Consider the following 26,334-nt stretch of genomic DNA (forward strand, 5'->3'; position numbering starts at 1 on the left):
ATGTAAACCCGAATTTTTTTTTATTTTTTTTTATGTCACAATGTACAGTATAAGATTTCCTATCATCTGTGCCCAGTCTTGCCACACATAGTTATTCCAGCTCTGAGCAATCCTCTTTTATTGTTCAGTGAAATAAAACGGACTTACAGAGAAAAACCTTAGTCCGTCCCGGCCCCCTTGCTGTGAGTCAAGCCTCGTACACACGTCCGAGAAACTCGACGGGCGAAACACATCGTTTTGCTCGTCGAGTTCCTTGTGAAGCCGCCGAGGATCTCGGCGAGCCAAATTTTCCCATTCCCTTCAAGGAAATAATGAACATGTTCTCTTTTTGGCCTGACGAGATCCGCTTCTTGCTGGTTTTTGCCGAGAAACTTGTTTGTGTGTACAAGGCCTGACAGGTTATTTACATATCTCATGCACTAGCCTGGAGACAAGCATTATTTTTTAATTCCCACCCCCACTCCTTTTCTGAAGTCCTTTTCTGGATTTTGACCTGGATGTTAGTGATCATAGCAGAATTTAGTGTAAGGAATACATAGGAATAAATGCATGTTGACAAGGGGAGTGTAGAGGTGGGCGGGGAGTCTACTGACATCACGACTCCACCCACAGAGCTCCAGACAACAGGCCCACCCACAGAATCTGCAGTTTTTCAGTTCTTATAACAGACAGAGGGGAGACATTTGACAGGTAAGGATACATGCAGGGGGCTTGTATATCCTTATAGATCAGAACTATGGCAGGAGATTAGAAAGGATGAGAGTGGGTTTACATCCACTTTAAGAGCTGACTTGTATGTAGATTTAGGACAATACATTTTTTGATACAGAATTGGCAAAAATCAGACAAATGATTGTAGTATAAAAAATGCATCCTAAAAGCTTGATGCATTTCCCGGTGCAGACGTCCCCTAGCGGCCCGTTGTCCATAACACAACATGATGTACTTACAGCTGAGTTGTGAGCATATTATGGAGGGGTATTTTTTTTCATTGGGATGGATTCATCCCTCCCTCCTTCCCCTTCCCTTATTATTTTTGTTTAACTATGAGACTACAATGTTGTTTATATATCTGCTCCTGAGGAAGTGGAATATACGCCACAAAAAGATCAAGCATTTAGGATGCAATTTTTATACTACAATCATGTGTCTGATTTTTGCTAATTGTGCATCAAAAATGTATTGTCCTATTCAAATCTACATACAAGTCAGCTCCTAACGCTTATCATTAGGTTATTATGTGTTATGATCCAACCGAATGAGTGACCAACGCATTTTGATCACATATATGTATTGTTGCAATCATGTATGCACTTTGCAAGGGAACTTTCCACACAGCTTAGTGAGTGAGGTGAAGCTCTACTGGCTTCCATCATCCAATTACATGCAAGCTTTTTCCCCCCTTATTTTTGTTTGCGTGTGATGGAGTATTATTTGCAAAGTGACAGCTCTCCACATTGACTAAAGTCTGGGGATAATCCTCTTTCAAAGTTCAACTTCACTTCCAACGTGAACAGCATACGCTCACTGGCCACTTTATTAGGTACACCTTGCTAGTGACGGGTTAGAGCCCTTTTGCCTTCAGAAACGCCTTAATTTTTCAGGGCATAGATTCAACAAGGTGTTTGGAAACATTCCTCAGAGATTTTGGTCCATATTGACATGATAGCATCACGCAGTTGCTGCAGATTTGTCGGCTGCACACCCATGATGTGAATCTCCTGTTCCACCACATCCCAAATGTAGCGCTACCCCCGAAGGAGCCGCTGGTTTGTTGTTGGGATCGGCATATTAAGTTACCTTGATGTGGCCCAGGGGTGCAGTTGTAGAAACAAAGTAGTGAGTGAAGGTCCAGACAGTGAATAAAGGGTTTTCCAATGCTTTATTTCCAGGCCAACACGGCCAACATCAACATCAATTAGTCGCCAATTAATTGTGATTCGTCGCCACTCTTTCTGAGTGGGTGAAGTGCCCCCGGACAGACCCCTCTCACAAGCCTGGCAGCCGAGGTGTCACTTTGGATTGCGGGGAGGAACAGATCTCTCTCTCAGACCTGGCTCTAGGGCCTCTGCCACAGGCCAATTACTTTAAGTGAGCTAAATAGATGAATGGAGAGAATCCTCCCAGTAAGTTTTAGCATAGGTCACCAGATGACAGCAAAGCATACCTGTCAGCATTCCGGTCACCAGATCCCAGATTGGTTCGTTCAAGCCCTGTTGGACAACCTGCCTCCGGGTTCTCCTCAAGCCGACCCCCCCAATCGAACGGCACCCAGCCTGGGATCCTCTCAATAGAACCGGAGATCCAGTAAGTCACTGGAGTCCCTTTTCACCTCTGGATGAGGTTCTGTGTAGCTTGCAATTTTGGCCTGGTGGGCAGCGCTGGCGGGGTCCATGGATGCGCGCACAATGAAGGTGGATGCCGCACCTGGAACCGGGACCCCGCAACGATTTTTGAGCACATGACACCTGTCACAGATATACTCTCCCCCAGCATGCCCCGCGAGGGAAAAACTCCTCTGATTGGCTGCTGGGGAAAACTTGCTCTGCCAGAACCCCTCTGGTGCCAACTGCTGGCCAGGGATGGCACCGCATCCCTGGAGTACAGACTGACCCAGTGGACAATTCTGGAATGACAGAAAGTCCCAATTTAGTAAATTGTGAATGGGAGCAAACTAACTCTCCCATTCGCCACTAACTTTAGCGTAGTGCCCATACTGAAAGTAAGGGGGCGCTACACAAAGATGCTCTTTTGGATTTCGATCCGGTGACTGTGGAGGCCATTAGAGTACAGTGAACTTATTGTCAGTGTGAGATGATTTGAGCTTTGTGACATGGTGTATCATCCTGCTGGAAGTAGCCATCAGAAGATGGGTACACTGTAGTCATAAAGAGATGGACATGGTCAGTAAACAATACTCAGGAAGGCCGTGACATTTAAAAGATGCTCAATTGGTACTAAGGGGGCCAAGTGTGCCAATAAAATTACACCACCACCGTTAGCCTGACCCGTATTACAAGGCAGGATGGATATAATGCTTTCATGTTGTTTACACCAAATTCTGACCCTACCATCTGACTGTCGCAGTTGAAATCAAGTCTCATCAGACCAGGCAACATTTTTCCAATCTTCTATTGTCCAGGTTTGGTGAGCCTGTGCCAATTGTAGCCTCAGTTTCCTGTTCTTAGCTGACAGGAGAGGCATCTGGTGTGGTCCTCTGCTGCTGTAGCCCATCTGCTTCGATGTGATGTGCATTCAGAGATGGTATTCTGCATACATTGGCCCGGATTCAGGTAGAATTGCGCATTATTTACGGAGGAGCAGGGCAACGTTTTTGCCCTGCGCCCCCGCAAATTTGCTCCGCTGCCCTTGATTCACGGAGCATAGGCTCCGTAAATTGCGCGGGCGCGCCGGCAAAATGCCCAGCGCAAGAGCACGCAATTTAAATGATCCCGTAGGGGGAGAGAATCATTTAAACTAGGCGTGTTCCCGCGCCGATCGTAGAGCGCATGCTCCGTCTGGAAACGTTGTCGACGTGCATTGCGGCAAATGACGTCGCAAGGACGTCATTTGCTTCAAAGTGAACGTGAATGGCGTCCAGCGCCATTCACGATTCACTTACGCAAACTACTTAAAATTCTAATTTTGGGACGCGGGAACGACGGGTATACGTAACATGGGCTGCCCCTGCGCAAAAACCGCCGTACGTAAACGACGTAAATTGCGTACGCAGGGCTCGCGCAACGTTGTGAATCGGTGTTAGTATGCAATTTGAGCACTGAGCACAACGGGAACGCAACCTAGCGGACACCGCAAGAATGCAGCCTAAGATATGCGGGCATAAGAGCCTTAGGCCGCGCAGATCTTAGGCTGCAGTCGGCGTAACGAGGTTCCTGAATCAGGAGCACTCGTTACGCCGGGGCAAGTAAGCAATTGCGCTGTGTAACCTATGGTTACACAGGCGCAATTGCTTCTTGAATCTACCCCACTGGTTGTAACGAGTGGTTATTTGAGTTACTGTTTAGGGATGAGCCCGATGTTCGAGTCGAACGTTAGTTTGACTCAAACATCAGGTGTTCTCCGAACAGCGAACATTATGCGGTGTTCGCGGAAAATTTGAAAGCTGCAGAACACTGTTAAAGTCTATGGGACACTAACATGAAAAACCAAAAGTGCTAATTTTAAAGGCTTATATGCAAGTTATTGCCACAAAAAGTATATGGGGACCCATGTCCTGCCCCAGGGGAATCAATGCAAAAAAAGTTTTTTAAAACTGACGTTTTTTCAGGAGCAATGATTTTAATAATGCTTAAAGCGAAACAATAAAAATGAAATATTCCTTTAAATATCGTGTATGGGGGGTGTCCTTAGTATGCCTGTAAAGTATTTTTCCTGCGTTTAGAACTATACCACAACAAAATTAAATTTCTAAAGAAAAAAATCTATTTTAAAACTGCTTGTGGTTGTAATGAATTGTCGTATCCCAGCAATACAGATTAAAAATCATTGAAAAAAACTGTATTTGTCCCCCCCCCCCCCAGTCCATTACCAGGCCCTTTGGGTCTGGTATGAATATTAAGGGTATACCCTCACCATTTTTTTTTTAATGCCTGGGGGGTCCCTCAAAATCCATACCAGGACCTTCACGTCTGGTATGGATTTTAAGGGGAGCCCTGCGCCAAAATAGACCTGTGACGGATCTCAGATACCCCAGGTGAGTACATCCGCCAGACCTGTGTCTCCTGTCCTCCAAACGCACCCGCAGCCTGTAGATTCGCCATAACCAGCCCTTAACCCCTCAATCACGAGACAATCCACACAGGTGTTGAGGGTTAAACATGCAGAGCACAAACTGTTTATTAAATCCAAGACATACAGTTTTACACACAGTTAGGGACACTCCCCTTAGCCTTGTCAAAGAGGGGAGGGGGTAGGGGACAAGGAACAACCAATGGGAACTGAACATTTATACATTGAAACTACAGGCTACAGATAAACATAATGAGATTATGGTAAGCAGGCAGCCTCTCAATACACATCCCCTGCGGAGAGACGTCTCCAGTCCAGACCATTGTCTATGTGCAATGAACCAAGACAATTAGACAAAGCAACAAGGGGGGGGTGGGGGAGAAGGGCTGTAGCATTACATTACATTATCTCAATGCCAGCTTGTCTTCAGGTCTCCAGGCCATAATCTGTGGGTAACAGGCCCGCCCACAGTCCCTTCCAAAACACACAGTGGCAGTGGGTTCTGTCACAAGACCCTTATGTGAGCACCAAAAAAATGTCCAAAATCCATACCAGGCACTTCAGGAGATTTTAAGGGGAACCCTGAGCCAAAATAAAAAATGTTGTAGGGGTCCCCCCAAAATCCATACCAGCCCCTTATCCGAGCATGAAACCTGGCAGGCTTTAGGGAAAGAGAGACAAGAGAGTGACCCCCTGAACCGTGCCAGGTCACATGCCCTCAACATGGGGAGGATGCTTTGGAGTTGCCCCCAGAGCACCTTGTGCCCATGTTGATGAAGACAAGGGCCTCAACCCCACAACACTTGCCTGGTGGTTGTGGGAGTCTGCCGGTGGGGGAATTATCAAAATCTGGAAGACCCCTTCGCTGTGATCAAAGATGAATGGACATTGCAGGATTTTTTATTTTTTTATTTTAATAAATGAATTGTCCCAAACGGTCTACTGTCATTTTGACACTTTTTAGTGAATGAGTAGGGGTACAATGTACCTGATACCCATTTGCATGGGGGGGCCGGGACCTGGGGGTCCCTTTGTTAAAAGGGACTTTCAGATTCCAATAAGCCCCCTGTGGATGAGTCTTTTGACACATTTTCTCATGGACTACCACATTTGGTTTTCACCAACCCAAGGACTTATGAGTTATTCTTTTTAATCACATAAGGCTCTTATATTTTGCCTGTGTTGTTATATGTATGCATTTATGCAATTTATTTATTTATTCACTGCATTTAGAGATTTGATTCACCTTCATTTTTTCGATACACTTTGACATTACTATTGAGGTTATCTTCTAGTCACACTATTGGATTCTTTTTTTAAATAGTTTTCTTTAAGGTGTGGGTGTTAGCACTAGGTTTAGATCAGTGCCTCACCGGCCAATTTATTCAGTGCAGCTTTTTTGTCTTTATATATTTGAGAGAAGTGTTGCCTGATGCAACATGAATGCCTGTGTAGGGGCATCCCTGACATCTAAAGGCCTAATGGTGACCTCCAGAGTCAGGGAGAGCTGACATCCTTCCTTGTAGTGTGGGCTATTAGGCATGGTGGGTATACTGCAAGTTGGAAACTTTATTGTCTCTTTAACAGAACTGGTGGAGAGAGGGTTAGGGCCAGGACACCCTTAGACCAATGCAATAGCAATTGGCAGACTCCGAGACAAAAATAATAGGCAGACAGATACAGTATACAGGCGGAGGTGTGAATGGAATGAAATAATTGCGCTATCTAGAAAAGAAAGTGAAAAGGAAGCAGCTATACAAGAATGTGACCAAATTTGAATGCAAATGAAGTTAAATATGCAGCGCTAAGTGATAAACAGTGAAATAAATGCAAATCACTAATGTTAAAAACCCAAAAGGGTATAATAAATTGTGACAACAGTGAATAAAACTGAGTCCATGAGCAAAGACTAGAAAAACTGTATAGCAATGTCCATCGTAAATGATATAGGAATCCAATGACAAAAGATGTTGCCAGGGTTGACAGGCGTCACAGAGTATATCTTCTGAATAAAAGTGATGTGTCTTAAACACTCTTACCAGAGATGTTGGACCCACCTGTCAGTGACAGAGGGTCAATCAGGCTTATAGGTTCCCAATGGGTCGGTCGACAGGATATCCAGAGGATCCGATGGAACTCCAAACGTTCATATGTGGGTCCCAATGGAAGAAGCCAGAGATGAAGACAACTGGACCTGGTTGCGCATGATCGGTACTCAGTCTACCACAGATATTCTTAAGGGCTCCAGTAACCGAACAACTCCAGGATACTCCAAAAAATACTCAGTGAATACTGAGCATTTATAACCCCCCTGGGGTAATTATGGTAGAATGAAAACCTGTCAGGTGATTTTTCAAACTCCTGGAAAGTTCTGTGGTTTGTCACGTGACTCAACAGACCTGTGTCTTGGTCCTTAGAAAGATTTCTGCAAATGCTTCAGGAGAACACAACAAAGGTCCCCCAGCTAAACAATAGTCAGGACTCCATAAAGATTAAAGCCATAAAGTCTTTAAGGCTGGATGCAGCAACTGTATTTGTAGAACTGCTGTCTCCTATGGCAACTAAACTTTTGACAGTCAATAGAGATCTTATTCATGTAACGCACAGGAACACGTTAGATCGCCTCTCACATCTCACAGTATCCCACTGTAGATCCTCACTCACTGAGCTCCCAGTCTCTCACTAGACTTTCATATCCCAGTTGTCACTGGATCCCCTGAGCTTTTCCACAGCTAACCCGCTGTATATCCTCAAGCAGCACCCCTGCTAACCCGCTGAGTCCCTGGCTTGGCACTCTGCTGAAGCTTTCCCACTTATTCACCATCCCTGGCTGGTGAAAAGGCTGCTCTGGTACTTTTTCAGACTTCCATACACTGGCCTTTAATACCAGGAGTGGTTGTCCCTTGGTGACAACTGTTTCCCGCTTTACCTCTGGCCTTAATGCTCTATTGCCCCTGGCAACAGGAGTGGTCAACCCTTGTGGCAACTGTTTCTCCCTCACCACTGGCAATTATTCGATTCCCTGTCTGAACAGCCTTCCAGGTGGCACAGAGCCCCGATCACTGACTTCCCCTCGAATAAATAGGCTCTCCCAGCAGGCCAATTGGCCAAAGGAAGCCTGGCCAATTGGCTGAGACAACCTATCCACTCCTAGTCTCAATTCAATATGCCACTGTCATTCTAATGCCACCTAGTGACAGAAGAGAGCGATGCATCAGATCCAGAGTTAGGGAAAAATCAGTGGATCCCACTAAGAATTAGCCATGCTAGTAATCACCTAGCAAACTAAATTTGTTAGCAACCCTGCCTACGACCAGGGTGCTCATTAACACTATAGGTGTGGTAATGAGCTTTTAGGCTGCTTTAAAATTTTGTGCACGTGTGAAAGAGCCCAAACACTCCAAACGAATAACAAAATATCAAGTGCAATAAAAGTGTACGCCTCCAAATATAAATGTGAATAACATAATATGAAGTGCTGAAACAAACAGTGAAAGTCCGTGAACCAATCCAATCTGTAAAGCAGTCCGTGAAGGAATATTAGCTAGATTCAGTAAGAGTTAGGTCGGCGTATCAGTAGATACGCCGACCTAACTCGGAATCTGCGCCTACCTAAGTTTAAGTGTATTCTCAAACAGAGATACACTTAAACCTATCTAAGATACGATGGCTTGCGCTGTCCTATCTTAGGGTGCAATATTTAGGCTGGCCGCTAGGTGGCGCTTCCATTGCGGTCGGTGTAGAATATGTAAATCACTAGATACGCCTATTCACGGCAACGTAAGCCCGGCCGCCGCAGTACAGATACGCCGCTTACGTAACGCATTATCAGGCCTAAAGATATTCCATCAAATAGTTGGAATAGTAATGTTAAAGTATGGCCGCCGTTCCCGCTTCGAAATTCGAAAAATTTACGTTGTTTGCGTAAGTCGTCCGTGAATAGGGATTTACGTCATTTACGTCCACGTCAAAACCAATAGGCCCGTGCATCGTACGTTGCCGCAATGCACACTGGGATATGTAGGCGGACGGCGCATTCGCCCTTCCAAAAAAACGTCAATCACGTCAGGTCAAGCGCCATTAACATAAAACACGCCCCCTCAGCTAAATTTGAATTAGCCGCCCTTACGCCCGCCCGCTTTAGGCTACGCTACTTAGCAGGCAAGCACTATGTGAATCATGTACTTGCCTCGCTAATTTACGGCGGCGTAGTGTAAAACAAGCTACGCTACGCCGCCGCAAAGTTAGGGTGGGCTATGTGAATCTAGCTATATGTTTCCCCAGATAAGGCCACCACCTTTATGCTGGGTTCACACTGAGGCCTTGTACTCACGACCGGATCTGTGCGCTGGAAACTGTCTGCCCGACAGTTTCCGGCGTACAAGGCTGATTTGTGTTTTGTTCCGCTGGCGTGTACACACCAGCGGACCAAATTCCCGTCGTACCGGAACGCGTGCACGTAAACTACGTACGACGTCACTATAAAGGGGAAGACCAAAGTTAATGGCGCCGCCCTCTGTTCCTCTTTTGCTAGTTACGTGTTTGCTCGTGTTAGTGAAGGTTTGGTTAGAGCTGATTCGCGCTTCTCGGTCTCCAGGCTTTGACAGCGTGTATTCACGGGTTCAGTGCGTGTGCTTGCGGTAACGTAGTTGTCATTCGGCTATAGGCAAGCAGGTTGTTTCTGCTTTAGCAGTTGCATCCTGTGCGCTCGTATCTGTTTGTCGCGCGTTTGTCGCAGGTAGTGCTGGATTTGCGAGTGCTTTCTGTTTCAGTGTGTTCTTGACTGACCAGCCGGCCGGTTTGAAGCCATGATGGAGCAGCAGCGTCAATTTTCGCGAGTTGGTGCTGTTTATGGGATGGCTGCTGGATATGTTCATTTGTCCAGTACTTTGGCCAGAAACAGGGGGCGGAGGCGTTTCTGGACCAAGAATTGGTTGCGCCAGCGTGACCAGTTCTCACATATGCCTCTGCTTAGGGAACTCCAGGAGAATAATCCTAATGACTTTAGGAATTTTCTCCGCATGACGGACCCCGTATTCAACCGTCTGCTGGATCTTCTGTCCCCCTATATCACGAGGCAGGACACTGTGATGCGCCAAGCCATCACGGCCGAGCAGAGGCTTATTGCCACGTTGCGGTACCTGGCGACTGGGAGGAGCCTGCAGGACCTCAAGTTCTCGACAGGCATCTCTCCGCAGGCGCTTGGGGTCATCATACCGGACACGTGTGCTGCCATCATCAAAGTTATGCATGAGGAGTATATTAAGGTAAGTTTCCTGGCTCTAATAATGTGGCCAACTAACTTTATTTTTATTTTCCCAGATATGCTGTGTGTTTAACTAACGTTAGCTTTTCTCCCTATGCATGTTGATATCAGCTTTACATGTTTTATTCTTGGCCTACCTGCATATTTGTCCCTTACCCAATATTAACCTGTCCAGCATGCTATCCTAGGGACAAACCCACCTTGCCATTTTTTCAAACAGGACTTTTTGGGGTTTTTCCCCCCCCCCCCCCCCTTCAAACTTTTATTGTCCCCATCAGAGGGCTGTGGAGTCTCTTAATGAAGTGGCCCTATATATTTCATTTTCCAAATTCTCCATGCACATTTTTCTAATGCAATTTTAATACTGTGAACTGTCACAAGGATGCTTGTAGGATGTATTTGTTACAAAGTACTAAATCTCTAATTTTGTTTGTCCCCACAGCTACCCTCCACACCACAGGAATGGCAGTCTGTGGCTTCCCAATTTGCCCAGCGGTGTGATTTTCCAAACTGCGGTGGAGCAATAGATGGGAAACACGTCCGCATTGTGCCCCCACCCCGCTCGGGGTCCTACTATTATAATTACAAGGGTTATCATAGTATTGTGTTGATGGCGGTGGTGTCGGCACAGTATGAGTTTCTATATGTGGACGTGGGGAAGAATGGCCGGATGTCTGATGGGGGAGTGTTCGCACGGACTGATTTCTATGATCGTCTCCAAGCTGGTGGTCTGGCATTGCCACCAGATGAAGATAATGTGGAAGGACTTCCGTTTGTGTTCCTAGCGGACGAGGCTTTCGGGCTTGGTCCTCACCTCATGCGGCCTTTTCCCCAGAGGACCCTCACCTCAGAGAGGAGTGTGTTTAATTTTCGGTTGGCCAGGGCTCGGAGGGTAGTCGAGAATGCCTTTGGGATACTCACCAACCGGTTCCGCCTGTTCAGGACATCGATACATCTGGCGGAATATAAATTGGACACCGTTGTATTTGCCTGCTGCATTTTGCACAACTTTTTACGCAGGCACTCCCAGACGTACCTACCCGACATCGGTTCTGAGGCAAGACTACCCTCAGATCCCCTTCCCGGGCTGGACACTGGTCGCGCTGGCTTGGCCCCCCAATCAGCTCGTGAGGTACGCGACAAATATGTTGAGTACTTCATGGGTCGGGGGGCCATTGCTATGCCAGATCATATTTCTTTCTAATTCGGCCCCCAAAGAAAGGAATATTCTAAAAAATAATAAATAATTAGACCATTGGACTTTATACAGTTGTTTGTCATTAATGCTTTTTCTCTTTTTCTGTCTTCCTGGTTCTCTAACTAACTTCTTCAATTGTAATGCATAATTGATTTCTCCACTTTTAGTAACTAACCACATTTTGCACAGTATTCACTCATCTACAAACAGGGTATTGAGTCTAGAAATAAGAAGCAACTCCATTTGTAAATGTTGAGGTCAATTTTTTTTTATTTTTGCTTGTTCATGACCCCAAAAAAATTTTTTGATTTTTTTCATTACTCCCTGCTTTTGTACTTAGGAGTCTTCAAAATTTTTTAAAAAATTTTTTTTTTTTTCAGGTAATTCAACCAAAAATATTATGCAGATTATACATTTATTAACAAGTTCACTTTTTTTTTCCTCAAATATAGTTAGATTTATTGTTTACATATATATATATATATATATAGATTATATTTGGTGGGGTGTTTACCGCCTTAAATTTATTTTTGGCCATATTTTTTAGGCACAAAAAACAATAATTTTGTAACCATTTTTCTTGTTTTTGGTGTGTTTTTCTAAAACAAAATTTTTGGGTGAGAATTTGGAGTCAAATCTCTACTTCACTAAATTCAGTGATTAGAGAGATTTATAATTCTATATATATATTGAAAATAATTTTTGGCGTTGTTTATTCTTTATGGTCTAAACTTTATAGTATCCCAAAATGTTCAACATGGTCAAAAAGTAACAAAATCAAATTCAAAAAATATAAAAACTCACAACAGCAGTCAGTCATGGTGTGCTTTCACACTGGAACACGCCAAAATTGGAAGATACACACATTCAGTGCAAACTCGCCAAATGTCATTGGTTCAACAGACAAATGGCCACATGTGCTATCTGACATCATGGGTGATCAATGTCTGTGTTTTGTGGGAGCAAACCCTTCCTCTCAACTACTTGAGGATGGAGGAGGGGGTTGGACCCACAAAGCACAGACATTAGATATTCTGTGATGGCAGATAGCACATGTTGGCACACTGTGTGTGTATCTTCAAATTTTGGCGTATTCATTATTCAAACTGTTAAAATGTTTGTGGGGGCGGGGGATGGGCGGGGGGTGTTTCAGTCTTTGACACGGCCCATCATGTCAATAATGTTCTTAAAATTTGCTTCGATTACCATCATTCTTTGCCGCATATTGTCCATTTCCGTGCTGCATTCCAAAAGGACATTTGTTACATTCTGTTCCATGAGAAACATCCTTTCACGCATATTGTGCATTTCAGTGCTGCACTCCATTACCTGCTGAATAATTATAGCAGCACTTGCACGTGAAAATCTTGGCACACCATCCTCCTCCCCTAAACCAACAAAAAAAAAATGGCATTTACAATATTATTTTTCAATGAGGCCTATCTACATATGTTTTTTGGAATCAAGCTAGGGTGACACTGACCTGATGGGCTTCTCCTTTCCACCTCTTCGACATCTTCTATCACTCCTCCTTCTTCCACCACCTCCCCATCATCTTCAATCACTCCTCCTTCTTCCACCACTTCCCCATCATCTTGGACTCCTCCTTCATCCATCAATCCACCTTCTTTCAATTCGCCAAATTGTTCTTCCGCCACTTGCCCTTCATCTGCTATGACTTCTAAGTCCAAAATTACTTCTTCCTCCTCTCTTCCTTCCTCCTTTCTTCCTTCCTCCTCTCCTTCCACATCCTCCTCTCCTTCCACATCCTCCTCTCCTTCCACATCCTCTTCTCCTTCCACATCCTCCTCCTCCTCCACATGTTGAGATGGCAGATTTTGGCCTTGTCTGGCCCTCTCTGCCTCCTCCAAATGCTGGCGACTTCTTTCCCCTGAAATAAACCAAAAAAAATGTAGACTCATCAGCACACAGATATTGGAGAGCATAAATCGCACACATTGCTTAGAAGATGCTTTCATTTAGTTACTTTTATCTTTCACCAAACCTACATTTTGCAATTACTTCTATATGGCAAGCTCTGATCCTGCCCCTTTTTAGCAAAGTGACACACATGGATGTCCCCCCTAAACTGTATTTCTGGGATACCCTACCAAAACCCATTTTTGATTTGGGGAGACACAGGTGCTCTGCATTGCAGATGTGAAAACATCTGCTTTATTACCACTGTTTTTAGAATGAATCCTGTTTGCCTTTCCCATTCTCCTTCTTTTTTTTTATAGAACTAGCTTTTACACAATGTTTACAAACAAAGTTTTTGGCCAGTGAGCCATGTCCAGGTGTGTTGTTCCTGGAATAACCGAGCCTTTCTGATAAACTATGTGATGTTACGTTGTTTACTAAGAACACTGTTTGTAAATATGTAGTTATTTATGTTCTAAAAAATAAATAACAACATGTCTTTAAAATTACAAGCAGGCCAAGGAGGCAGATGGTGAAATATACATGGCAACACATTATTGCAGACAATCACCACCCCCCCCCCCCCCAAACCCAATATATATTTACTTACTTTTACGCAGAATTTTAAGTATTTTCTTCATCTGATGTGGCTCCCTCAATTTTAAGTCTGACCATCGTTTCCTCAGCTGTTCCTTGGACCTGGTGATCCCAAACATCCTCTGCATTCTCCTCGCCACCTTGTCCATAATATGTGCCTTTCGGCGGTTAGGGGTCTTGTATGGCCCTAATTCACCATCATAGTCCTTTTTTCGCATGATGTAAACTAACTCCACCATTTCCTGGAACCGCATATTAGTGGCTTTATATCTTCTTTTCCTTGATCGGGACGTCCCTGCCTCTGTCCCTTCACTTGTGGCATGAGAGCATCGTGCCCGCTCGTGTGACATCGCCATCTTTCCTTTCCCACAGAGATTATGGGCGTGGAAAAGATGAATTCTTACGCCATGGGCGGAGAAGAGGGCGGCGTTTAATACATACGCGGAGTGTAGAGAATGCAAACAACGTGTTTACGTCCGTTACGCGGAGAATCTTCGAGCGCATCCAGAACATACACAGTTAACGCCATATTTCCTAAAATCATTGATTAGGGGCCTCGCAAAGGTGACGAGGGCGGGGTTTCATAAATACGCGGAGTGTTAAAAAGGTTTACGCCGTGATTACGCATCTTACGCGGTAATTAGGCGAGCGTGAGAAACGAGGAGCGAGAGACAGGAAGGTAAGGAATTTAAAAATGTGATCAGCAGAGGCCTTGAAAATGTAGACACATGGGATGGGGGTTTGGGCTGTTGGTTGCACCCTTTTTAAGCTATTCTGTCTATGGGGTACCACAATGTTATTTTGGTATCCAAATGCTTTTGGACACCTCACAAAATAGAGATGTGAACAATGCTGTACCTCATTGACAAGTTTTTGAATGGTGTATTCAGATCAGGCAAAGTATTGTTCAAGTGTTGGTTGTACAGAGGTCATTAGGAAGTGTCTTTTATGTCATCCATTGTCAGGGGTATGAGATTTACACATGAAAGAGTGCCTAGATGAAAACTGTCATTTGTAAGCATTGTTTAATTTAATATATTTAAAATATTTACTGCAATGTGAACAATGGCTCTGCATCTAGCAAATCAATGTTTGGTACAAGCAATGCGGCCGAGCTGCCAATCATTGTTTAAACAAGAGAGACTGTGTTTGGAATTAGATATAGGTAATAAATTTGAAGACACATATTAGATCAAGGTCAACGCTGATCCTTTTGAATATTTATTTTTCTGTGGTTTATGTTTTTGTAATCTAGACTCAAAAAGAAATATAATTTTTCAAAAATTGCAATGGACCTCCTACAAAGCAAGGAATCTATAGAGGCCTTACTTCAAAAATACCAGGACACGCCCATCCTGTGGAATTCAAAACACTCGTTATATTGCAATAAAGAGGTACGAGCGGCAGCACTAGAAGAGCTAGCAAATTATATGCAAACTTGGGTGCCAGGATGCACTGCCAACATGGTGAAGGATAAACTTGCCAACCTCAGAAGCACATACAGGAGAGCATACAAAGCTAATAAAATCAAAAAATCGGGAGCAGCAGCAAGACAAGCAAAGGAACCCAAACTGTGGTATTATAAACAGATGGCTTTTTTGCGGGACGAAATGGAAGGCAGGAAAACGATGTCCAGTCTTTCTTCCAACCTTTCCTCCATGCTACCTTCCAGCGGACATTCCCCAGATGACCACAGCCCTGCAGAGTCGGAGGAAGAGGGCCTGGCTGACAGAGATGCAGATCTGCCACCCTTCGATGAGGAGGTATAGTAGTTTCCTCTATATTTATGGCCTAAATAATTCTTGGTGGATTAATGATTAGATATTGAAAAAAAAAAACCAAGCTGGAAAAAAACAAACAAAAAGGTGTACAGACAAATAGGTGTCAGGGATGACAACTGCAGGGGTCAGAAGTAGAGTGTATTCAAGTAATAATGAACAGAAAATACTGAACGAAAAACATGAAAATGAGTGTGGTTTTATTTAGCGAAATTGTAAAAAAATTCCTTTTTTTTACACACAGGAAGAAGAGATCAGCCAGGAGGTGGCAGATCCTCAGGTGTCTGTCAGCCAGGAGGAGGCCGGGGTCAGTGGCAGCCAGGAGGAGGCCGGGGTCAGTGGCAGCCAGGAGGAGGCCGGGGTCAGTGGCAGCCAGGAGGAGGCCGGGGTCAGTGGCAGCCAGGAGGAGGCTGGGCCCAGTGGCCTGCAGCAGGTCCACCCGGCCAGGAGAACCACCACCAGCCAGTCTTCTCCCCCCCAGGTGAGGCCATCAGGCCGAAGGAGGCAGTTGAGGCCTGTGGAGGAGGCAAGCCTCCGCATGATCCAGGAGGCAAGCGCCATCATGAGGGCCCCCCTCAACCCCACAGAGGCCTTCAGTGCCTCATTGGCCCATGATTTAAATGAAGGGGAGGAGGACCAGAGAAGACTGGCAAAGGCCCTGATGAACCAGGTACTTTGGTGGATGCAGAGGGGCCTGCTGACCCCAGACACTGGGCTATGTGACCCGGCCCGGCTTGCGGAACACCATCCTCCTGCTGCCACATCAACCCCACCTGCAAGACCCCGTGTTCGATCCGCTGGAAGGCTGCCTGGAGGGAAGGCTGGAAAGAGGAGGAAACGTTGATTTTCTGCCTTCCATTTCCTTCCACATAAAGGACATCTTGTTTGTACTACCACAGTTTGGGTTCCTTTGTTTGTGTGCTGCTGCTTAATATTTTTGTGTTTGGCTCCTGAGGCTTGGAAGTTTATCCTTCACCATGTTGGAAATGCAAGTTTGCATATAGTTTGCTATCTATTCTAGTGCTGCCGTTCTTTTTATTTTTTTGTGATGACATTTGCCAGAATAAAAGGCCTTTTGCTTTCATTTGAAAACATGTCTATTGTTTGATATACTGTGGGGATTATTAGGCAGCAAACCTTTAATAAATATACAATGGGTAATTTACAAAGGACACACTCCTTGGGGGGGGGGGGGACATTTGGTGTGCCAACATGGTTTAATATTCTCTAATGAAACACCAAAAAAAAAAAAAAAAAATTAAAAATACATGTAAAAAAAAAATTGTTTAAATGGTGACATAACTAGAAACAAAAAAAGAAATTAAAAAAATGCACATTCCTTTACAAAAATGAATACTCTAAATTATGGAGGACCACCAACCAAAACACACGTCTGGCATAGAAAACATTATTAAAGGATTACATCACAAGCAAGAAATGTGACATTTCAGTATGGGACAACTCTATTGAAATTGCATCAGCAAGAGAACGGGGTTATTCTAGCAAGAGAAGAATTAATCAAACGAGGCTTTAAAATGTGGTTTAGTGCGCCTTTTTAAGACATTGTTCTCTTGCTAGAATAAAAGGTTTCTAATGACGAATGTGCCATATCCCAAAGAAACGCGAGTTTTACCTGAACGAGCGCTCCCGTCTCCTCATTTGGACTGAGCATGCGCGGGGTTTTTGTACGCTGCTTTTGTGTACAGACGACCGAACATGTCTGACGGACACGATTCCAGCAGACTGTTTTAAAGCAAGACCAGGAAACAGTTGTTCGTTGGAAAACGGTCTGGCCGACGATTGTTTGCTGGAATTCTGTACGTTACTGCCTACACACGAACGAACATGTCCGCTGAAACTGGTCCGCGGACCAGTTTCAGCAGACATGTTTGGTCGTGAGTACGAGGCCTGATGTGAATTGGATGTGGGTTGCTCCACATCCAATTCGCATGACAGGAGATTGTGACCGGCTCTCAATGCAGAGCGAATTTCACTGTCTCTCTGGCTCCATTTCAGGTCCGAATTCAGGCAAAAATTTGGGCCCGATTCATCCCTGAAACAGAGAACAGGGATGCACCAGACCCCTGCTGTTAGCCGCATCCGCACACAGTGTGAACCCAGCCTTATTGCCTTTTGTGCATTTTTTCGCCCTAAAGTATGAACCTCATCACAAAGGTCAGATAAGCACACCTTCAGAACATAAATCCCCCAGTCTGGCAGCTATAGCTGGAATGAATAGTCACAAAATATCGATCCTGGAACTTCTCAGGCCCCGTACACACGACCAGTTTCCTCGGCAGAATTCAGCTTCCGACCGAGTTTCTGGCTGAATTCTGCCGAGAAACCCGGCCGTGTGTACACTTTTGGCCGAGGAAGCCGACGAGGAGCTCGGCGAGGAAATAGAGAACATGTTCTCTATTTCCTTGTTGCTCTATGGGAGCTCTCGTCCCGCCGAGCTCCTCGGCGGCTTCAGTGCTGAACTGGCCGAGGAACTCGATGTGTTTGGCACGTCGAGTTCCTCGGCCGTGTGTACGAGGCTTGACACAGCTGTCTTCAGCAAATCAGCTCAAAGATCAACCCAGCCAGTGCAAGCAGATCACCACACTCCAATGACTATCTAGGTTAAAAAAAAAAAAAACAGAGGGGAAAATATAGCGTTTCACTGCTGAATAACTAACTTTAAAAAATAAAAATTTTAAATCACACTCACATGTAATGAGAAGGGATCCTTATGTAAATCCTATGAAGAATCACTGCTGCACTCAGTAGGGGTTGTGTGGTCCAATGGATGGGTGAGAACTAACAGCCTGTATACAGCCTCCTCTGTCCTCACTCCCTCAAAACTCTGCCGGGAGAAAAGAGGAGGCTGTCTGCAGGCTGTTGGTTCTCATCCATTCATCCAGTGAGCAAGTAACAATTTTCAGTTCTGTGGCTGAGAACAGTTTTTGCCTTTATAACCACAGTTCCATCATTTTCTCTTGCTCCAGTTGATTTCTATACTATTCATTTGGTATAGTTTATCATATATTACATTATATTGTACACTTCAGACTGAGAGAACACAAAGCAGTTTTATAATTAGTCCCATTTATGAAAACATTACCCAGAAATGTCATAACTTTGCAAGCCAAATCGGCCAGGCGTTGGAGTCTGCAAGTCCAAGCATAAAAACGTTGTGTTATTTCAAAGTTCATATGACATACTTTTCCTTATTTTAAAATAAATTAGTTTTTACCATTTTTCTGAGCATATATATATATTTTTTTTTTTAGGTACATGTCGCATAATCCAAATGGATCTTGATGATAACTTCTTAGAACTGGATGAAAGGCATGAAAATGAGGTGTTTTATGAAGAAGGAGAAACTGTCAGCTTTACATGTAAAACTGGATATAGAAACAGGGATGGACTGACAGGAACATGTACTAAATCAGAAGCAAAACAACCAGCTGAATATACACTGACTTATCCTACGTGTACATGTGAGTAGCAATTTATTAAATATTACATTTTGTATCATTTCAACAATATATAATGCATGTAGTGTGTCTGCAGATGATGACAGCCATATTCACTCTTAGAACCAAATATATACAAAACACATTACATCGCGCTTTTCCCATGAAGATCCTAATCAAGATCATAGCAATCAAATGCATTTTTCTAATAAGAAAAAAAGAACAGTTACACAGTAAGGCCCCTTTCACATGTACGGATCCCGTGAGGATCCGTACATGTCTCATCCGATTTCTCAGCGGGGATCGCTCCGTTGATCCCCACTGAGCCGGCAGATGACAGGGCGGTCCCCGCACACTGTGGAGGGACCGCCCTCTCAGATCTCCGCTCTCTCCTATGGGGGGATCGGATGAACATGGACCGTCTGTCCGTGTTCACCTGATCTGCTCTGCAGACAGATGGAAAAATAGGATTTTCCTCAGTCTGCAGAATCGGAGCATTTCAGACACCGATGAGATCGGGTGTCAGCAGATGAACACCGTTGACACCCGCTATCTCATAGGGATACATGTACCTAAACGGATGGATGAAAAAACGGACATACGGTCCGCAGGTGTGAAAGGGCTCTTAGGCCTCATGCACACATGCTGTACAACATGAAAACTGGATCTATTTCCTCATCCCAGAGCCACAGGTGCTGTATATGCCCCTGGACACAGACAGTCTGCATGAGTTGAAGGTCAGTACGCATGCGTGTGTTAAAGCAAGTACCTGTGTATACCTGCAAACAGTCACTCACACCTATTGATTTCTATGGATGTACCCAGCACCTGTGGCTTCTTGGCAGGGAAATATACCCAATGTTTATATTGTACAACCCCATGTACATGAGGTCTAAGGCTGATTTACTAAAGTATTTGAGAATTTTTACAGTATTAAATGTTTGAAGATTCACTTAAAGGAGTTGTAAAGCTTCATGTTTTTTCACCTTAATGCATTCTATGCATAAAGGGGTTGTAAAGGTTTGTTTTTTATTTTCTAAATAGGTTCCTTTTAAGCTAGTGCATTTTTGGTTCACTTACATTTTCTTTCGATTTCCCTTCTAAATGTTTTTTTTCTTTGTCTGAGTTTTTCACTTCCTGTTCCTCCTCAGTAAGCTTTCCACCATCATCCGAGCCATTCGCAAGCTTACTGAGGAGGAACAGGAAGTGAGAAATTCAGACAAAGAAAAACATTTTTTAGAAGGGAAATCGAAGGAAAAGGTAAGTGAATCAACAATGCACTAGCTTAAAGGAACCTATTTAGAAAATAAAAAATGAACATTTACAACCCCTTTAAGGTGAAAAAACATCCAACGATTAGTGCCCCCCCCCAGCCCCTGTTTACTTACCTGAGCCCTCGAAAGTCCTGCGTCGTGAACGTGCAGGCTTCTCGACCAGGCTTTTTGGCTCTTCTTGGTTAATTCATTGGATGATTGATAGCAGCGCAGCCATTGGCTCTCGCTGCTGTCAATCAAATCAATGATGCGGCGTGCCAAGGGCGGAGCCGAGTGATACAGTCGGCGGCTATAGCCTCCGTCTGTATCACAGGAGCGCGCCCACAAGATAACCCCTTTGGGAGAGAGCTTCCCATGAAGGGGGTTAGCTGATGTGGGGAGGAGCCGAGACAGCCGCCGAGGGACCCCAGAAGACGAGGATCGGGGCCACTCTGTGCAAAACTAAATGCACAGTGGAGGTATGACATGTTTGTTATTTTATTTATTTTTTTAAAAGGAACCTTTACAACCCCTTTAATTTATCCAGTCATGTGAAAAGAAAATCTCTGTTTACTGGCTGATCGAAAAAAAAAACTGATCTGATGTACACAGAATTTAATAATTGAAGTAAATCTTAAGACATTTTATTGTTTGAACAATCTCAAATACTTTAGTAAATTAGTCTCACTGAGTCTAGGTCAGAGGCCTGTCATCTGTGTCTGTGGTTGGTCTTGGTATCATGCCAACAAGATTATGGGGTTGATTTACTAAAGGTAAATATACTGTGCACTCGCTCCAGAGCTTAGTAAATGAGGTAAAACGTTGCTTTGCAAAGAATAAATCGCATACAAGGAAAATAAAAAACTGCATTTGTGTTTGTACATGATGATAAAAACCAGCAGAGCTTCCCCTCAGATCTAGAGCAAATGCACCTAAAGTGCACTTACAGTGCACAGTATTTTTACCTTTAGTAAACCAACCTCCCGTCATTTATTTTAATTGTTTTCTCAAGGTTTGTATTTAAATAGTAATATATACAAGGTCAATAGCTTGGAAAGATTTGATTTGTATAGTAGCCTTATTTACAGAGTTATAATTTACAGTACACATTCATCATGTGTTGGGATTTTTCTATTACATAAGTACAACGTTCAAGTGTAGGCTAATCTTTGTTGTTGTTTTTTTATTAGAAGAATCTGCGGTGTGAAGATTATATGATGTTACTTACCTACATTTAGAAAATGTTTCCATTTGAACAAAGCAATTATTGGAAAAGAATCTTGGAGTTTTTCATCTGAAGGAAGGACTTTCATATGATATGTACAATGATGGATGAAGAAATTATTACACAAATTAGTTATGGCATTAAACAGATTTGTTCACATATTTTGCCTTCACTGTGTGGATTAACTTTGCGTGGAAACAAATTAATAAAGCATTGTGCAGTGACCTATATTTACGGCCATACAAAAATTGTGCATTTCACACAAGTCATTAAAGTCTGGTATTGGTTTTATAGAGTCGTGCAGATAAATATCATTTTAACCAATGAAAACTCAACTCCTTGCACATTTATTAAAGCTATTCCTTACTATTCATTTCTATTGGGAGAGTCAATTTTTTGATAAGGTTACACTTAAATGATTTCTGCATTATACAAAGGTCCTCTGATGTACAGAACATGCATGGTCTAAGGTCACAGGCGCCTGGGTGCAGAAATATTTCTGGCACCCCCACAAGGGCATGGCCATCTTACTAACTCCTCTCCTTTACAAATGTTTCTATGGCAACGACTCAAACCTAGAGATGCTCCCCTAAGGAATCTTTGTTACCCTGGAATCCTCCCATAATCTCTTAACAATAAACAAAATACAGAAAGAGAGTACTCTAATAGGCATGTGCAAAAGGAAAAAAATTGTTTAGTTTAGTTTTAATTCGTTATTTAATTTATTTCATTAAGTTAGATTCGTTACATGTGTTTAAATTCGTTTTCGAATTTTCCGGATTTTTCGAAATTTGGTCGAAAACAAACGAATTCCAAAAATATTTCAACCGGATTCGTTAATATTTCAATCGGATTCAAAAACAAATTCTATTCGAATCGAATTCAAAAACAATTCGGTTCGAAAACAAATTCAAATGAAAATTGAAAGCAAATTTGAATCAAAATCTAAAAAATATAAATCGATTTCTAAAAAAGAATACAATAAAATAGAATATAAAATAATAAAACAATAGAATGAAAATCAAAGAATAGTAAAGAACAGAATTGAATTTAATAGAATGTAATCAAATACAATAGAATATGACCTGGCTTCTTCTATCTATCTTCTATCTATCTTCCATTTTCTAAAATTCGATATTCATACAGAATGAACTCAAATTCAAATAGTAAAATATTAGAAGAGTAGAATAATAAAATTATATATATATATATATATATATAAAACCATCTTCTGAAATTCATATAGAATGAACTCAAATTCGAATAGAAAAATATTAGAATAGAGCAGAAAAAATATATTTATATATATATATATATATATATATATATATATATATATATATATATATATATATATATATATATATATATATATATATATATATATATATATATATATATATATATATATATATATATTTAAATTTGAGTTCATTCTATATGAATTTTGAAATTCAGAAAATGGAAGATAGAAGATAGATACAAGAAGCCAGGTCATATTCTATTGTATTTGATTACATCCTATTAAATTCCATTCTGTTCTTTACTATTCTTTGATTTTCATTCTATTGTTTTATTATTTTATATTCTATTTTATTGTATTCTTTTTTAGAAATTGATTTATATTTTTTAGATTTTGATCCAAATTTGCTTTCAATTTTCATTCGAATTTGTTTTCGAATCGAATTGTTTTCGAATTCGATTCGAATAGAATTTGTTTTTGAATTTGTTTCGAATAGAATTTGACAGTTCCTCTTGATGGAGAGACAGTGTCAACTCAAGGATCAGAATATGTTACCTTATTACCATTGCCAACACAACATAGCACAAAGAAGCATACAGCTGGAAATGTGATTCTATGCAAGGTAGATTAGTTGGTCACTGCTGAGCTGCATCCCGATGCCCGGGACCCCTCCCATTTGCCATCTCTGACCCTGGGGACAACAGGGCCCTCTGATCGTCCGCCTGTTTCATGACCATCTGTAATTGTCTCCAGTGTGAGTAATCTACCCTGCTGCCATGTTACTCAAGCCCTGGAAATGATGACTGCCCTTTGAACTGTTGAGGAGTGTATGTGTCTTCTGGTGGGGATAGCTGTACGGAACGGCTTGACTGGACACAATATGAATATACATGGGATTACCCTTTGCACATTGAAATAGTGTAGAGAGAAATCTCTTAAATTTTCTAAGTTCAGCCTGATGGTTAAATGTAAGTTAGTAATACATGGACTAGTTCATTTACATGCAGTACATCACCTAATGAACCTAACAAGGAAAGAAAAACTCAAGAAAACAATTATTTCTGAACAAATTTTTTTTTATTTAAAATTAACATGTATAAAACAAACAAAAAAACTAAAAATTATGAACTCTGGTTTCCCTCCAACCTGGTGACCAGGCATTCTAGGGTCAAATTAATGGCTGCCAAATGCTGACACACCATTCTCCTTGTTGCCCGTTGGTACCTCTCCAGAGCCACATATTGCCGCATCTGCCGGCGATTGTGGAGGGCCAAAGAGTGAGACAGCCACCTATAGGGCCTGATTTACTAAGCTATGTGCGCTGCGCTGGTTCATGCATTAATTAGTACTCCGGGTGGAGGCTTAATCAGGCGCATGAACCAGCGTAGCAGCCGGCGCATTGAAACTAATATGTAAAGCCGCGCCGAACTCCCTATAGAAGTCTATGGGAGAAATCAAAAGTGTTCATTTTAAAGGCTAATCTGCAAGTTTAGTCCTAAAAAGTGTTTGGGGACCTCAGTCCTGCCCCAGGGAACATGTATCAATGCTTTTTTTATTTTTTAAAACGGCCGTTTTTTCGGGAGCAGTGAAATTAATAATTCTTAAAGTGAAACAATAAAAGTGAAATATTCCTTTAAATTTCGTACCTAGGGGGGGTGTAATGTCAGCATGTGAAATAGCGCATTTTTCCCGCACTTAGAACTCCCCCTGCACAAAGTGACATTCTGAAGGAAAAAAGTCATTTAAAATTTCACACGCGGCTATAATGAATTGTCGGCTCTGACAATTCTAAAGGGATTCATTCATAAAACAAACAAAAAAATGTGTAGGGGTTCCCCCAAATTAAATTACCAGGCCCTTCAGGTCTGGAATGGATATTAAGGGGAACCCCGCCGTAAAAACCAAAAAAAAAAAAGACGTGCGGTTCCCGGCAAATATCCATTCCAGACCCTTCAGGTCTGGTGTGGATTTTAAGGGGAACTCCACCCCAAATTGAAAAAAAAAATGGCGTGGAGTCCCCCTAAAAATCCACACCAGACCCTTATCCGAGCACGTTGACCTGGCCGGCCGCAGAAAAGAGGGGGGGACAGAGTGCGGCCCCCCCCCCTCTCCTGAACCGCACCAGGCCACATGCCCTCAACATGGGGAGGATGTCCCCATGTTGATGGGGACAAGGGTCTCATCCCCACAACCCTTGCCCGGTGGTTGTGGGGGTATGCGGGCGGGAGGTTTATCAGAATCTGGAAGACCCCTTTAACAAAGGGGACCCCCAGATCCTGACCCCCCCCCTGTGTGAAATGGTAATGGGGTACATTGTACCTCTACCATTTCACCCCAAAAAAAATGTCAAAGTGATAAAAATGACAGTAGCCGGTTTTTGACAAATCTTTTAATAAAATCTTCTTTTCTTCTTTCCTTTGGGGTTCTTCCGCTGCTTCTTTCTTCTCGTCCACATCTTGCCCGACGTCTTCTTCTATCTTCTCCGTCCGTCCTTCCGCCTTCTGGTCCCGCATCTTGCCCGTTGTCTTCTCCGTCCGCCTCCTCGTCCGCATCTTGGGTCTTCTGCGGTCTTCTTCTCGGTCCGCCGCCTTCTCGTCCCCTGCGTTTGAATTGTAATTGGCCGCCGTTTTCCCGCTCCTGGGACCCGCCCCCCTCTGACGCCACAAGTAAACTCCTTAGAAGGTCATGTGCGTCAGAGGGGGGCGGGGTCGCAGAGCGTCACACAGCGGGGGAATTCAATTTCAATCGCGCCGCCCGGAGAAGAAGTTCACGCCGTGTCACACTCATGTGACCCCGCCCCCCTCTGACGCCACAAGTAAACTCCTTAGAAGGTCATGTGCGTCAGAGGGGGGCGGGGTCACATGAGTGTGACACGGCGGGAACTTCTTCTCCGGGCGGCGCGATTGAAATTGAATTCCCCCGCTGTGTGACGCTCTGCGACCCCGCCCCCCCTCTGACGCACATGACCTTCTAAGGAGTTTACTTGTGGCGTCAGAGGGGGGCGGGTCCCAGGAGCGGGAAAACGGCGGCCAATTACAATTCAAACGCAGGGGACGAGAAGGCGGCGGACCGAGAAGAAGACCGCAGAAGACCCAAGATGCGGACGAGGAGGCGGACGGAGAAGACAACGGGCAAGATGCGGGACCAGAAGGCGGAAGGACGGACGGAGAAGATAGAAGAAGACGTCGGGCAAGATGTGGACGAGAAGAAAGAAGCAGCGGAAGAACCCCGAAGGAAAGAAGAAAAGAAGATTTTATTAAAAGATTTGTCAAAAACCGGCTACTGTCATTTTTATCACTTTGACATTTTTTTTGGGGTGAAATGGTAGAGGTACAATGTACCCCATTACCATTTCACACAGGGGGGGGGTCAGGATCTGGGGGTCCCCTTTGTTAAAGGGGTCTTCCAGATTCTGATAAACCTCCCGCCCGCATACCCCCACAACCACCGGGCAAGGGTTGTGGGGATGAGACCCTTGTCCCCATCAACATGGGGACATCCTCCCCATGTTGAGGGCATGTGGCCTGGTGCGGTTCAGGAGAGGGGGGGGGGCCGCACTCTGTCCCCCCCTCTTTTCTGCGGCCGGCCAGGTCAACGTGCTCGGATAAGGGTCTGGTGTGGATTTTTAGGGGGACTCCACGCCATTT

General features: G+C 43.5%; 1 protein-coding gene across 5 annotated transcripts in view; it reads left to right on the top strand.

Annotated features, from left to right (window-relative positions):
* LOC120946232 (complement factor H-like) overlaps positions 1 to 21,735 on the top strand; it is a 3,139,400-nt gene extending 3,117,665 nt beyond the window's left edge. For 4 of the 5 annotated variants that reach the window (XM_040361056.1, XM_040361057.1, XM_040361061.1 and 1 more), the window contains 2 exons: positions 18,781 to 18,990; positions 21,410 to 21,735. In XM_040361056.1, the coding sequence (XP_040216990.1) occupies positions 18,781 to 18,990; positions 21,410 to 21,411 (212 nt within the window). In that variant the 3' untranslated portion in view covers positions 21,412 to 21,735. The remainder of the gene's footprint in view (positions 1 to 18,780; positions 18,991 to 21,409) is intronic. The other variant, XM_040361058.1, reaches the window with a different exon arrangement.
* Positions 21,736 to 26,334: the final 4,599 nt, after the last annotated feature.

The sequence above is a fragment of the Rana temporaria genome, chromosome 7 (genome assembly GCF_905171775.1).
Source record: "Rana temporaria chromosome 7, aRanTem1.1, whole genome shotgun sequence".
Lineage (NCBI taxonomy): Eukaryota > Metazoa > Chordata > Amphibia > Anura > Ranidae > Rana > Rana temporaria.